The sequence below is a fragment of the Silene latifolia genome, chromosome 3 (genome assembly GCF_048544455.1).
Source record: "Silene latifolia isolate original U9 population chromosome 3, ASM4854445v1, whole genome shotgun sequence".
Classification (NCBI taxonomy): domain Eukaryota; kingdom Viridiplantae; phylum Streptophyta; class Magnoliopsida; order Caryophyllales; family Caryophyllaceae; genus Silene; species Silene latifolia.
In genome coordinates, this window is record NC_133528.1 from 127,755,390 (window position 1) to 127,768,517 (window position 13,128).

The 13,128-nt window shown below is 36.9% G+C and overlaps 1 protein-coding gene across 1 annotated transcript; it reads right to left on the reverse strand.

Annotated features, from left to right (window-relative positions):
• Window positions 1–554: 554 nt before the first annotated feature.
• Window positions 555–12,391, reverse strand: LOC141647999 (homeobox-leucine zipper protein ATHB-15-like). The gene is made up of 18 exons (XM_074456408.1): window positions 11,352–12,391; window positions 10,281–10,440; window positions 9,133–9,230; window positions 8,918–9,008; window positions 8,362–8,457; window positions 8,159–8,272; window positions 7,952–8,035; window positions 7,701–7,856; window positions 7,532–7,606; window positions 7,051–7,157; window positions 6,771–6,963; window positions 4,943–5,128; window positions 4,779–4,859; window positions 4,285–4,419; window positions 3,641–3,966; window positions 3,085–3,190; window positions 1,148–1,297; window positions 555–921 (listed from the first exon to the last, which is right to left on the reverse strand). The coding sequence occupies exons 1-18, from the start codon at window positions 11,540–11,542 to the stop codon at window positions 775–777; spliced, it is 2,496 nt and encodes an 831-aa protein (XP_074312509.1). The 5' UTR covers window positions 11,543–12,391; the 3' UTR covers window positions 555–774.
• Window positions 12,392–13,128: the final 737 nt, after the last annotated feature.

The window sequence follows — 13,128 nt, forward strand, 5'->3', positions numbered from 1 at the left end:
TTGTGAGATGCTTTTACGAGGTAATGGAAGACATCTCTCTAATACAATGTATTTAGACGACATTGCTAGCCTTAGCATTACTTCCAACAGCAGGAGAGTACATGGTAAGCAAATGGTGAACTTTTTATGCTGTCGAACGTCTCCAACAAATTACCTTTAGAAAGGAATGAGTAAAGTATGAACCTTATTATTTAAAATCGGCTGAAAACCGGTGCTCGTAACAATGGTACTCAGAACTAAGCTGATAACTCGTCAGCCGTCAGCGGCAAATCTACTCTTAACCATTGTTGTCAGAATTTCGATTCTATGATTCAGCGATTTTACGATCTAAAAACGCTCGACCAATCCAAGATCTTATGATTCTATTATGGTTGTAGAATCTTACGATCCTATTCATTTGAAAATTCTAGAGGTTGAATCATAATACGATCCTACGATCCGATTCAATTTTACGGTCTACTCCATCGAACAAAAGTAGAATCTCGATCTTAACAACATGGCTCTTTAACACCCCTTAAATCAACCAGTGCTCGTAACAAATAAAAAAACAGAGAAAGCGAGAGAAGTTTGCCTTTAAAATAAACAGGAAAGCAGTTTTCAGGTTCATGTATGTCTGCCTAGCTGCATCTTGCACGATAAAGTTAACCAAGGTTGAATGTTGCCAGATCCCAACCAACAAGGCAACAAGGGACAAAAGATCATATTAGTATCACATACTAGCCTAAATAAGTACTTGCACTCCCTACTAGACTCGGTACAAGAGTCGGCAGACTATTAAACAAACGACCAGTTCATAAACATAAAACAGATGCAATGCGCGTTTTCATCTTCGTTCAGCACCTTCCAAGCCACTGCTCTTTCATATGATACTGGACGACCCATGCTTGAGAGGCATATACCGCCTTGAAGACATGCAAACCCCTGAAAATGTGTCGTAAACATTCAGTTTTGGTGAGTAACCGACAAAAAGAGACTGTAAACATGTTAGACCAACCCATAACTACCCAATTATCATATTAGACCGTCTCATATGAGAATTTGAATAATTGAATAATAATTGAATAATGAATATGTAAGGTATGGGTTGGTACTTGGTATCATACAACTCACTGAAGAACATTTTAAGAGGTGACACAATTTTACAAACCTGTTGTAGAATCTGTGGAAATTCCGTGCAGAGAGTTTTTCGACCATGGTCATCCAGAATCTTCTCTAGGGTTATGTCTTGTAGGGCAACCAAGGTCGTTTCAAGCATGTCAAGACCTGCCTGATTTCCAAAGGTGAAAACGGGCAGAGTCTGCGAAGGTAAACAACACCAATCAAGCAATGATATTAGTGAGGTAAAAACAAATTCATAACAATACATACCAGACAACAATTTCAGGATGTATGTTATCTGTCATTAACATATAAATTACCCAAGTGAAAGTAAAGGCTAGAAGTACATGTTTGAAAGACATGGTTTCTTCTATAACCAGAGACATTGAGTTCTATTTTCTAAAAATCCCTGATACCACATTGAGTCATTGACTAGAATAACACCGCTTTTGGGTGTGGCCTTCATGGCATTCATGGTCGGTCTCATAACAACAACAACAACAACAACAACAACAGAGCCTTAATCCCAAAATGATTTGGGGTTGGCTGACATGAATCATCCTTTAGAACCGTCCATGGGTGAACGCACACCTCAAAATGCGAAAAAGGAGCGAAACAGAATACAAAGTCAAGGTAAACTTATAGGTTTTAAAATCGAATTCCGGATTTCATTTATAAAAACTTAAAATTTAAATCGAGAATAAAGATTACAACGATTTTGAAAACCGAAGTAGAATTTAAGGATCTGGAATACCTTAAAAGTAAACGAAGTAAAATATATAAGAAAGTGGTTGGTAAAAAGGTGTAATAAAGGAGAGAAGAACAAATAATTTTTTTAAAAAATTAAATAAAAACAAAATCTGTCCAATAACATCAAAAACTAAAAATCTACATGTATCCTTTCCCTCCATTGTGCCCTCTCCGTCACCATCCTCTCCTCAAGCCCCAGAAATCTCATATCGTGCTCTTATCACTCTCAACCATGTCTCTCTCGGTCTCCCTCAACCCCTAGGGACCTTTTTAGTTCTCCAAGTCTCCAGACTCCTAACTGGAGCGTCCATAGGTCTCCTTCTCACATGGTCAAACCATCTTAGTCGATTTTCCATCATCTTGTCCTCTATTGGCGCCACTTTTACCTTTTCCCTAATCACCTCATTCCTTAATCGATCTTTCCTTGTATGGTCGCACATCCACCTCAACATACGCATCTCCGCCACACTCATCTTTTGAACATGACAATGTTTCACGGCCCAACACTCGGAACCGTAAAGTAAGGCAGGCCTAATTGTCCTGCGATAAAATTTTCCCTTTAATCCTTGGGGCATATCTTTATCGCATAAAAACCCTGAAGCACTCTTCCATTTCAACCATCCCGCTTTAATTCTGTGAGCCACATCACCATCTAACTCCCCATCTTTTTGAATAATAGATCCTAGATATCTGAAGAAATCCGACCCCTCAACAACAGTTGCAAAAGTTTTGTGATGTCCAACTTAAACAAGTCGCACTTTATGGACATGAATTCAAAAGCTTTGTTCGAGTTGTGGAGGCAGACTTCGGGAGCTCACAATTTAGTATGAACTATGAACAGATCTAATGAAATGTGTCTTTAGTTGAATTGGATGGAAATGTGATTCATACAATTGAAGGAGTTTAGTTGAAGTGGAAAAGTGTCACATGTGAGCACAGCATTGCCCAAAGAATGAAAATAAATTCTATAACACGACTATTAAATGGCACCGGGTGTCCAAACGTGAAACAATGGTATATAGATAAGAGTAACGTGGCAAACACACGTATGTGTGGCCATTACAAAATGATTGGTTCAGAAATGAAAATAAGTTACGCCAACACTCCCAAAGACATATATGACTGAAGTATAAGAATCAAATATAAGACCATATATTATGTACCACCTCAAAGATAGAGTAATGGATGAAAAAGGAAAATGCACAAAGGAAGAAAGATAGACTTGACGTAGTTTACCTTTAAAGAACAACACAGGATAGCATCCGAGTGTTGCCAAAGACTCTTGAGAACAGCATCACCACCTTCACCAGCTGATTTGAGTAGCTCCACGCCTAAGAAGCATCTATACATAAAAGACAAACCCACTCAGCTACACCATAAAGTGTCTACCCTGATATACATTTGTAAATTATGATTTATGATAATCTACCAAAGAAATGCAAATGAATTATTGAACTAGATATCACTAATCATTCTAGGTTAAATTCAGCACAAAATCAATTAATGTTAAAACTTAAAACTGTTGGAGAAGATGTTACAACTGCTGGTTGAAGAAAGCTTTGTATAATTTCCTGCATTGCAAATATGATTCCAGCTTTATGCAAGATCTCATTACGTTATTATATGTTTTTCTTCTCAAAGTAATGTCACGGAATACAGGTGTTCTTTTTACATAACTTAATTGACACTGACAATCTTATCATTGACAATGATCTTTTTCAATTACTATGATACACGTGACTCGTGAGTTGCTGGGAAAAAAAAAAGAGTATGGAAAAAACTAGGAGCAAACCTGTAACTCTGGCAGATCCAACGAGCTAAAGTGTGAGCTTCCGGATTGCCAACAGATGACCTAAGTCCAACTTGAGAACCCATGTGAGGCGAGAGTGCCAAAGCCACCCTCTGAACTGAAGATATAATGCTTCGGACATACTGTCGAGCCATAGAGGCCATATTGTCTTGCAGATGACTCTCAAATGCGAACTGGAAGGCTATAGTCATCACAGACCTCATATTACCACCTGAAGCAGATTGATCTGATGAAGATTTATTTCCAGACAGACCGCCAACATCCAGAGCAGAAGCAAGATCCAAGGTCCGATTTGGGCTTGAGGACTCCTGATATAGTTGAATGACACAACAAATTAAAAATTGAAGTCAAAATTTGATTCATCTCAGATCATCACAGCACTAAAACTGACACGGACAAGATTAACAGATCACAAATTATTGTGTCGGTCTCATAATAATATTATCAAATAAGTAAATAACTATATAAGTGACTCATTTCAGATTAAATAGGTTAGTTATTGCTTTGGTTAGTGGATTAATAGGTATCTGAGTGGGTTTTATAGTGAAATGGGCTGGTCTCATACTAAATTAACATACCGTCTTTTAAAAGTTTAACTGAAGACAGATACATATAAAAGGGAAAACCTTTGCAGAATCAAGGGGGATAATGCGGAAGCCAGATGGTAGAAGAGGAGCATCATCAGCAAACGAAGCATCAATTGGAGCAAATATAAGTTCTGCACACGTGCCAACAGCATTCTCATCCATTCCACTACATAACTGTCAAGAGAGAGAGAGAAAGATACTTAGATTTTAACCCGCACCTTTAAGAAAAGATTTCAAATTCATAATATGGTGATTGGTGAAACAGAATGACATGCATCCCAAAACGTCAAAAATCAAATATACAGATAGACTACTGACTAAATATATTCAAAGGTTGATGTCATATATCCTAACCCTAAATTCGCAGGCCAGCTCGGGCCATTTTGGTCATTGTCACAATATACGGGTTCATTCTGGCAAGGCTTCGCATGTCGAGTTTGCAGTACAGGTCAATATATACAGGTCCAGTGACAATTTGCAACCATACATTTTTAGCCCTAAAAAGAGAGAACATTACAGATAAGCACGCTTACTTGTAACAGGAACATGTCTCGTGGCATCATAGCATCTTCAGGACAACTGACAAGACCTTCCAGCTTGATTACCTCCAACAGCTAATGGTAAGGGAAGTATTTAGAATCAAAGGTAAAAAAAATTCAGATACTAATAGATGAAAAACATTTGTTACAACTACTACCTCTTCATGTTCAATGGTATGAGCCAACGGAAGTATGACTTGATTACCAAAACCTCCAACTCGTATTCCAGGAAGGCTACAAGGACTAATTTTTGCAGTTGCAGCTAAGTAGCCATCGATATTGCTGTCAGCCCACTCTGATCTGTGTTCCCTGAGGAATCTAAGAAGTACTGCTGGGGGAACGTTCTGGAGATTTGATAGTATATTAGTGCCAAGATCTTATCAGAAGTTAGAAACAAAATTCAAAATAAAATGAAAGGACTATATAAAAGTTAAAATTCTAGCACTTGGTCCTTGTCTGTTAATAAGAAAGTCATCTGACTTGCAATCAGAGAGTAGACACAAGTGAAAGAGGGGATCCACAAGGGTGTACTAAGGGGTTACCAATGAAGGTCTTGGGTACCCCCGCCTCAATGACTTAAACAGCTAACAGAAAAGGTAACATGTTTTAGGGAGGAAAAAAAAGATTCAGTGCATTTATGAAGACGTTAAAAGAAAAGAGGTTGGTATTCTCAGAGGACCTAGCCAATACTTCCGACCATTCCAACCCCCATAGATCATTTAGCATTTAGATTTTATAAACGCAAAGGTGCTTCTTCATCAGAAACTCAAACTAGCCAAGTACTATTACAAGTTTACAACATATCCTTACAAGTAGCACAACATCTGTCCTTGTCCCCAAATTATGGTTAATAATGCTGAAGTGGCTTGTGTCAAAGTACACAGAAATTCGTCATCCTTAAACTAAATACATTATTGCCTCGCTCCTACCACAATGAAGCGACATATAGAAAAATTCCTGCTGTAAATTACCTTGCCCACCATATATTCATCTTCAAAGGAGATTGAAACTAAGAAGCCATTTACGAGGATACATGTGACATTACCATATGAAATGGATGATCTGAGCCCTCAGCAAGGGACAGTAGATAATAACCAGAGACGTCCATTCAAAGAGAGAGGTTGATACCCCTGATGCACCAAGTTCCAGATAACCAGCATGTAATCTAGATATATAAAGACAATACAGAAGTCCGTAACAAATCCAACAAGCAGACGCACACTCTGTTCCTTTGGTCTACTTTGCATGATTGCTTCCACTAAGAGATAGTATGAAGTACGCTGATTACTAACTTCAAATCATCTTCACTTCCCTTTGTAACCAAAAATCAAAAGTGAGCTCCTTTTCTCCACTTCTCAGCCCATGGTCTATGGTTTGATAGATATTGTGCCCGTTTATAAGAACGCTAAAATGTCACGACTGTCCACAGTAATCGCACATCTAACTCTCTTACATGACGTACCACACTTTTCATGAGTTCCAGCTGGAATTCAGAACTTCCAATCGTACATTGCAAGAGAACATGCGGACACACGGGGAGGCAAAGATATCCCAAACAGGCAAACAGTCCAGAATACCAATTAAAAAAGGTTATCATTCATCAACAAACTAAGCTCCTACCAAACAACGACAACCCAGCTTCCGTGGGGTTGATGCTAAAGTTATATTTGGCGTAACCTTCTGAGATATAACGACATAATTACCTTAGTGCCTTAAAAGAGGAGGCAGCATGCAGCCTTATGCCCTTATCTCTAGTCTTTATAGGTTGTTTAGGATGGCCATAAGGAAAATTGCGTACAGAATTACATCAACCGGCTTATACTTAACAGGAAAATAAGCCAAACAGTTTACTTAGCCATTTTCCCTTGACCCATGGGAAATACGCTTAACGGGAAAAAGGATAAAGCACACATTCGGCAATTGAAAAATGCCTGTTTGTAACAATTTGAAATAAAAACGTCTTGTTTCCGAGAAAATCAAATTTACCTGTAAAAGCATAGATGCTTTAGCACACAAGACAGTGTTGCTCACAGCTGGAAATCCATTAGCATATGTAAGGTTCAGGGACATCAGTTTGTCAGGTGATGAGTTTACAAGAATGGTGACATCATCGATGCCATCATTTCCAATCGTTGACCATCCTTCATCAGTAAACCCATTTAGTGCCTCGTTGAAACCTCTGGTAAGTTCAATAATTACATCAAGTGGTAAGACATCAATGGAATAATATTGCCAATGTGATGGCTAAAGCAAAACATATTCTCACCTACTCAACCTCTGGCTGAGAACACGCAGAGCTGCAGGTCGCCTGCCCCAGTTGGACACAGTAGGTTGGGAGATTTCTTGAGCAATCTGTCTCAATAGACGCAGTGCCTACAGTCCGAAGAGAACAATGTGAGAGAAACATCGAGTAAACCTGACTCTGAACTTCTGCAAGTGCTTTTGATTATCACAATGAACAATTCAATTGTTTGTTACTCTCTAATAACATCTCATAGAGCTACGAGAAACCTTAGAAATTTCCATTGTTTGGTTAGTAACCTGGGTTGGAGGGAAATGGAGGGATGTATTTTTCTTCCTATTAACAATTTAAATCTTTCTAAACAAAGGAAAGATTTGAAAGGCAAAACTACCCCCTCATCTTACTTTTTTTCCCCTTCCCACCCAAAACCTCCTTTCCTTCCCACCTCAATTTGTATCCAAACAAAGGGTTACAAGAAAACACAAGGATATAGAGAACATCTTACCGCCATGGTTGTTTTCTGGGCTACTACAGTTGATGATTCATACAAAGGGCGCAAAACCTCTGGCACGCTCCATGGCTGTTTTATAGATGGACGAGCTATACCTGATTAGTAAATGATTGCATTACCTAGCATCTTATAAACAAGAATTCTAAAATTCTAAATCTTCTACCTCAAGGTCCATATGGTCAACAATGTGTATTATTGAGCCACCCCCTTCACAAGGCCTTATAAGATATCCACTTGGCAGCATCTCTGCTCTAACAAAGTTCTGCACAGCAGGCATGCTTGGACCATTCTGAGTATTGTTAAGTGACCTTTCACAGACCTATAAATGAAAGCACATAAAAGAACATTGACTAGGTTAGGTCAGCGCATTAGAGTTAACAGAAGTCAAAAAGTTAAGAAGAAGAGAAAACCTACCACCAAACTACCATCTTCCATAACAGAGGTATACCGAAGCAACCAGAAATCACGGGCAGGAGCCAATGTTGTTGGGGCATAAAGCTGAAAATGACCATATATTTCAATTTAGATGCCACACATACACTATACATGAAAAGGAGAGTAGTCATTAACATAAATAATTTTGAAGGACAAATGACTAAATGGGTAACTGATCAGGCTAACCTGCATGTAAAGCAGCTCAATGGTTCCACCATTTGCAGTGGGCAGCACGTTAAGCACATCCACAGCTCGGCAATCGCGGAACCACGACGGCCTATCCTTGAGGATTTCTGCGACCTGTATCATAATTTGTTTGTCATTTCAGTTTCAAGTGACATGAAAACAGAACAGAATGAATCTTTTAAGACAGCAAAACGAACACATACCCGTGTAGGTTCAAGACCCACAAGGCCGCAGGCTCGTGCTGCCACTCCAGTGCAACCATAAGAAATAGCAACGATTCCAATGGAATCCGGACCAGGCTACACATATCAGCAGACAAATTAGCCATAATTCCGCCCAATATTTCGCCAATAATTTTGCATGAATAAACATTATTACTGCCAAATTAACACTATGTCAGAATTTCATGTTATTTCAAAAATCAGTTAGTCTAGGAGGAGACTGTCGCGCATATGAGACCAAACAAAATACACATATATTCCCCTCTGGCTAATATGATTAACGAGCTGGCTGCTGGTCTCACATTATGAAACAGTCTCATGTAAGTTTTTATCTACTAAAATTCGTATGCATCAGTATTAGAAATACATAAACTCCACATAATCTTTTCCACAAGTTCTAACCTTTTTCCTACTTTAGAAAAAGTTAATGAAAATCTCCACTTTCTAATTATATGATTAATTAAGTCAATTACTAGCAAGCAATGGACCACATAGCAGTTCTTTATAAGTTAGGGGATCAATAAAGAATATAATGTACCTTCATTCCAGGCATTTGGACCCACTCTACAGCAGTTCCAGTAGCCTTTGAAAGAAACTCTGCTAAAGTTTCTTCTGCAATGGACAAAAGTCTGGGAAGAATGGTAAAAGAAAAGCACAAAGTCATGAGCCACACACACCCAACAAATAAGTTCACAGTGAACGATGTCTTTTGGAAAATGACACAACAATCAAATTATTCCTCCACTAAATTACCCTGCAGGACTAGCATCTCTTGGAGGATGTTGTGGTGTCACATGCTGACCACTCGTCACCACTGATTCACAGCTTGTGTCTTTACTAGCAATCCCAGCCTAAACACCATAAAAAAAACATATATAAAAATTAGCATAATTAATACTCCCTCCCATTCAATTAATTGTTTACAGTTCATTAAAATACTTCTCACAAAAGAATAGTAACGTAAACAGCTAGTTGAATGGGAGGGAGTACTTCTCTAAATCTTCTTTAAACTTGTACACTTCTTTACTTGCAATTTTTTTCTATTGCCAAACTATTTATCAAGAAACTTGGTTTTTGTCCAAATTCAAAGTATAATGATCTTAATATCAAGTTTAAGGAACTTTTTTTATCAATTACTCTATACTTCGTACTTTGATCAAATAGTTCAGCACATAACAGAAAAGAATAATAGATCTGTTTCAGCCGTGGGATCGGAAAGCAAAAACATATGGACACATTTTAGTAAAGAGTTAGGTCATAAGACTCATAAACCCATTTTAATATTTAATTATTTTACAACATCTAAGAAAGAACTTTCGGCTTTCTGCACTAGCTATCCCAGCCTAAACATTATAAAACAAACAACATACACCGAAATTAGTATAGTTTATACTTCTTAATCCCACCTTACAACTTCCTACTTCTTAAATCATTTTTTGTTTTTTATGTTGTAGAATGAAGTAACTGTAATAGCCACACTAATAAGAACCGGGCGTTTACTATCATGGACTTTGGAATTTTATTTTATTTCAAAGTATGATGTTCTTTTTAACAAGTTTAAGGAATCTTTTAAATCAATTACATCGCTCAATTGTTCAGTAAATAATTTATAGATTGTTGGGTATTGCCGAGGTTGCTACAAACCATGTAAGAAAATCAAACCTACTATAATTATCACTTTATTTTAGACAACCATACAAAAATACTTTATTTTAGGCAACCTTAAGAAGATAAGTTATATTCCTGGGTTGTGCACATTTTTAGTCCCAAGTTCCAACATAAGTTGCTCTCTATGTTTTCGGGTTAGAAAGTAGATAAACTATGATAACTTGGAGTACTGAAGTATATTTAACCACTTCATCAGAGTAAAACTTTATCAAAGTAATTAAAAAAAGGCTCACTTTTTGAGTTTGCTGGCGAAAGTAGCCATTCTCATACACAAGGTGAGAAACTTGCTTCTGCAACCTATCATTTTCCTCCATTAAAAGCTTATTCATTGCGGTCAGCTTCCTATTCACAGCTTGAAGCCGTGATGCCTCTTTCCTCTGTTTCTCCCTACATCTGCCTCACATTATAGCACAAATATTAAATCTCCCGAACAAAATAGTCTTGGCAAACGTTTTAGAAGACGTAAATATCTTAGACTCCATCTCAACTATTCTCAAGTTGTGGACATTGCACAGTTGTAAGTTCGAAGTGGACTGGGAGGAGAAATTTAATGGAAAATGATGGGAAATTTCGAAATTTTTCACCTCCCATAAAATCTTGAATTCCACATTTTGACTCCTACATAATTGTACTCCCAAGCTTTACAGTGATCTTACTATTTCACATAATGTGGTGTACATTTATAAACTCTCACCAAGAATATGTTGAAAAAAATATAAATGAGACGGAGTACTAAAAAAACAGTTTGTAAGGCGGTTTTACACTATTATTTGGTAAAACGGATACCACTAACATGTAAATGACCCATATATGCTGAAAGGTGATTGTCAAAAGGTTCCGTTTTACAATATTCTTGTGTAAGGCCGTCTTACACAAAAAATGTGTAAAAAAAAACAATTACATAAAGTTATTTTTCAAAAAGAAAAAATGATTTATAATGTAGAAAACTATAGTGTCATTTTGAAGATTGCGTAAAATCAAATTAAAAGATCATTGTTAAGAATCAAGAGGAGCGAGTATACTTTATGACAACAACATACATTGACATAATAATTTCATAGAAAAGGATCACATGAACATATACAGAATACAGAGGCAGCCTCACCAGTGAAAATTATGGATTTCTAGTTAAATTTTTAGACTTTTCTCAAGGTTACTCCATTAAAATACTAATTTGCACTCTAAAATTTTCGATCTATAATAAGCCTCCTAACTTCGAATCTTGGTTCCGCCACTAAACAAATACAAATTCAATCCATACATAAAGCTGAAATATGTTAAGATAAAATGATGAAGATTACTACCTTCTATTTTGAAACCAGACTTTGATCTGCTTAGGCTCAATGTTAGACAGTATAGGGCATTCCCTAATTAGCTGCTGACGACGAATCGAACTCGGTTTAGGACATTCATGATACACCCTCTCAAGGGCTTCAACCTGCTCAGGTGTATACCTTACATACTTACCATTATCATCCTTGCAGGACATTGCCATCCTTCAATATTTCACAACTTTCACCTAAAAAGTGTCTTTTTTCCCACTTTCTCAGACACAATTCCTCAGACACAATATTTCACAACTTTCACTTCTCAGACACAATTCCTCAAACACCTGATATGCAACTTAACAACTTCACTAAAAACTTGGATAAAAATGTGTTTTTTTCACTGTTTTTTTGGGGATTTTTGTATGGTAGGGAAATATGGAGACAATGTTAACTATTTACTGCTAACATAAGATGAAGCAGTGTTAAACACAAGGTAAAAGATTGTTTTTCACCAATATTTTGAGATCAGAGCTAAAACTATGAATAGACTAAACAACTAAACAGTGCCCAAGTACATATTTCTCAGAAATACTACAACAGTAATACAGCTAATGATCTAAAACCTCCATAAATAGTTAAAAATCCAACCTTTTTACTACCCTTTCACTTTCACCTCCATAACTAGAAAACCCATTTATTATCTAACTGGGTAAATGAAAAAAAACTGGGTATTGCATAAATTGAAGGTAAACCAAGGGATTGAAGAAGGGTTTTTAAAGATCTAGTGGTTACATCAAAAAAGTTAACAACTTTAATGGGTTTTGTGATAGGCTGAAATTGGGAAATAAAGTAAAAATTTAGGGATACTTTTGCAGTAAATTTTGTTGTTAGTAGCATCTTATAGTACTAGTACTAACTGGTATGCTGCCATTTCTGGAACTTCATTGCATTAACCAGATATTTGACTTGATCGAACGAACAAAAAAATGGACTGAAACACTGCATTGATGTCGGAAAGAGAGTAAAAACTATAAAGTGGATGAGAGATAATGGCGTTAAATTGGAAAAGTTACTTTAACTTCCAAGTGATACAACTATACATATCATAGAACATGGACTCATTTGAGTCATTGTATTGGACCGTCTTGTTTCGACGTTCACTTAGTCTGAAACTTAAAACGGACATATTATTTTATTGTTAAATGTAATCATAATGGTACAGTTAGTGATTAAAGTATATAACTTATTTCTCAATCACTAAAACTTGGGAGAGACGGTCTCTCACTAAGTTATTGAGAGACCGATCTTTCGTAACCTTTTATTTGTATTTCTCTAAACCCCGTCTTATGGTTGAGACTCAACTATTATATTCCACTTCGTGAGTTATTGGAGCCTGCCAGCCTTATAACCTGACACTGGCTCTAATACCATGTTAGATGAACCATCTCAACCAAAATTTTAAGATGATGTTTGAGGTCCAACTATTATATTTATATCCTATACGCCCCCTCACTCGAATGTCCATTGGACTTGAAGAGTTGTTAGTGCACAGACTCCCCCATATCATATGCTGAAATTCCACTTCGTGAGTTATTGGAGGCTGTCAGGATGTGAACCCGTGACCTTAGATCACACTAACTCTGATACCATATTAGATGAATGTAACACCCCACTTTTTAAAGTAGCCATTATAAATACAAAAGGGGTGTACAAACTGTACCATTAGATATTATACAACGGAACCTTACAGTGATATAAATAAACTATTTTATAAAGACATTACTGCCGTACTTTCCCTAAAGAAAATACAAGG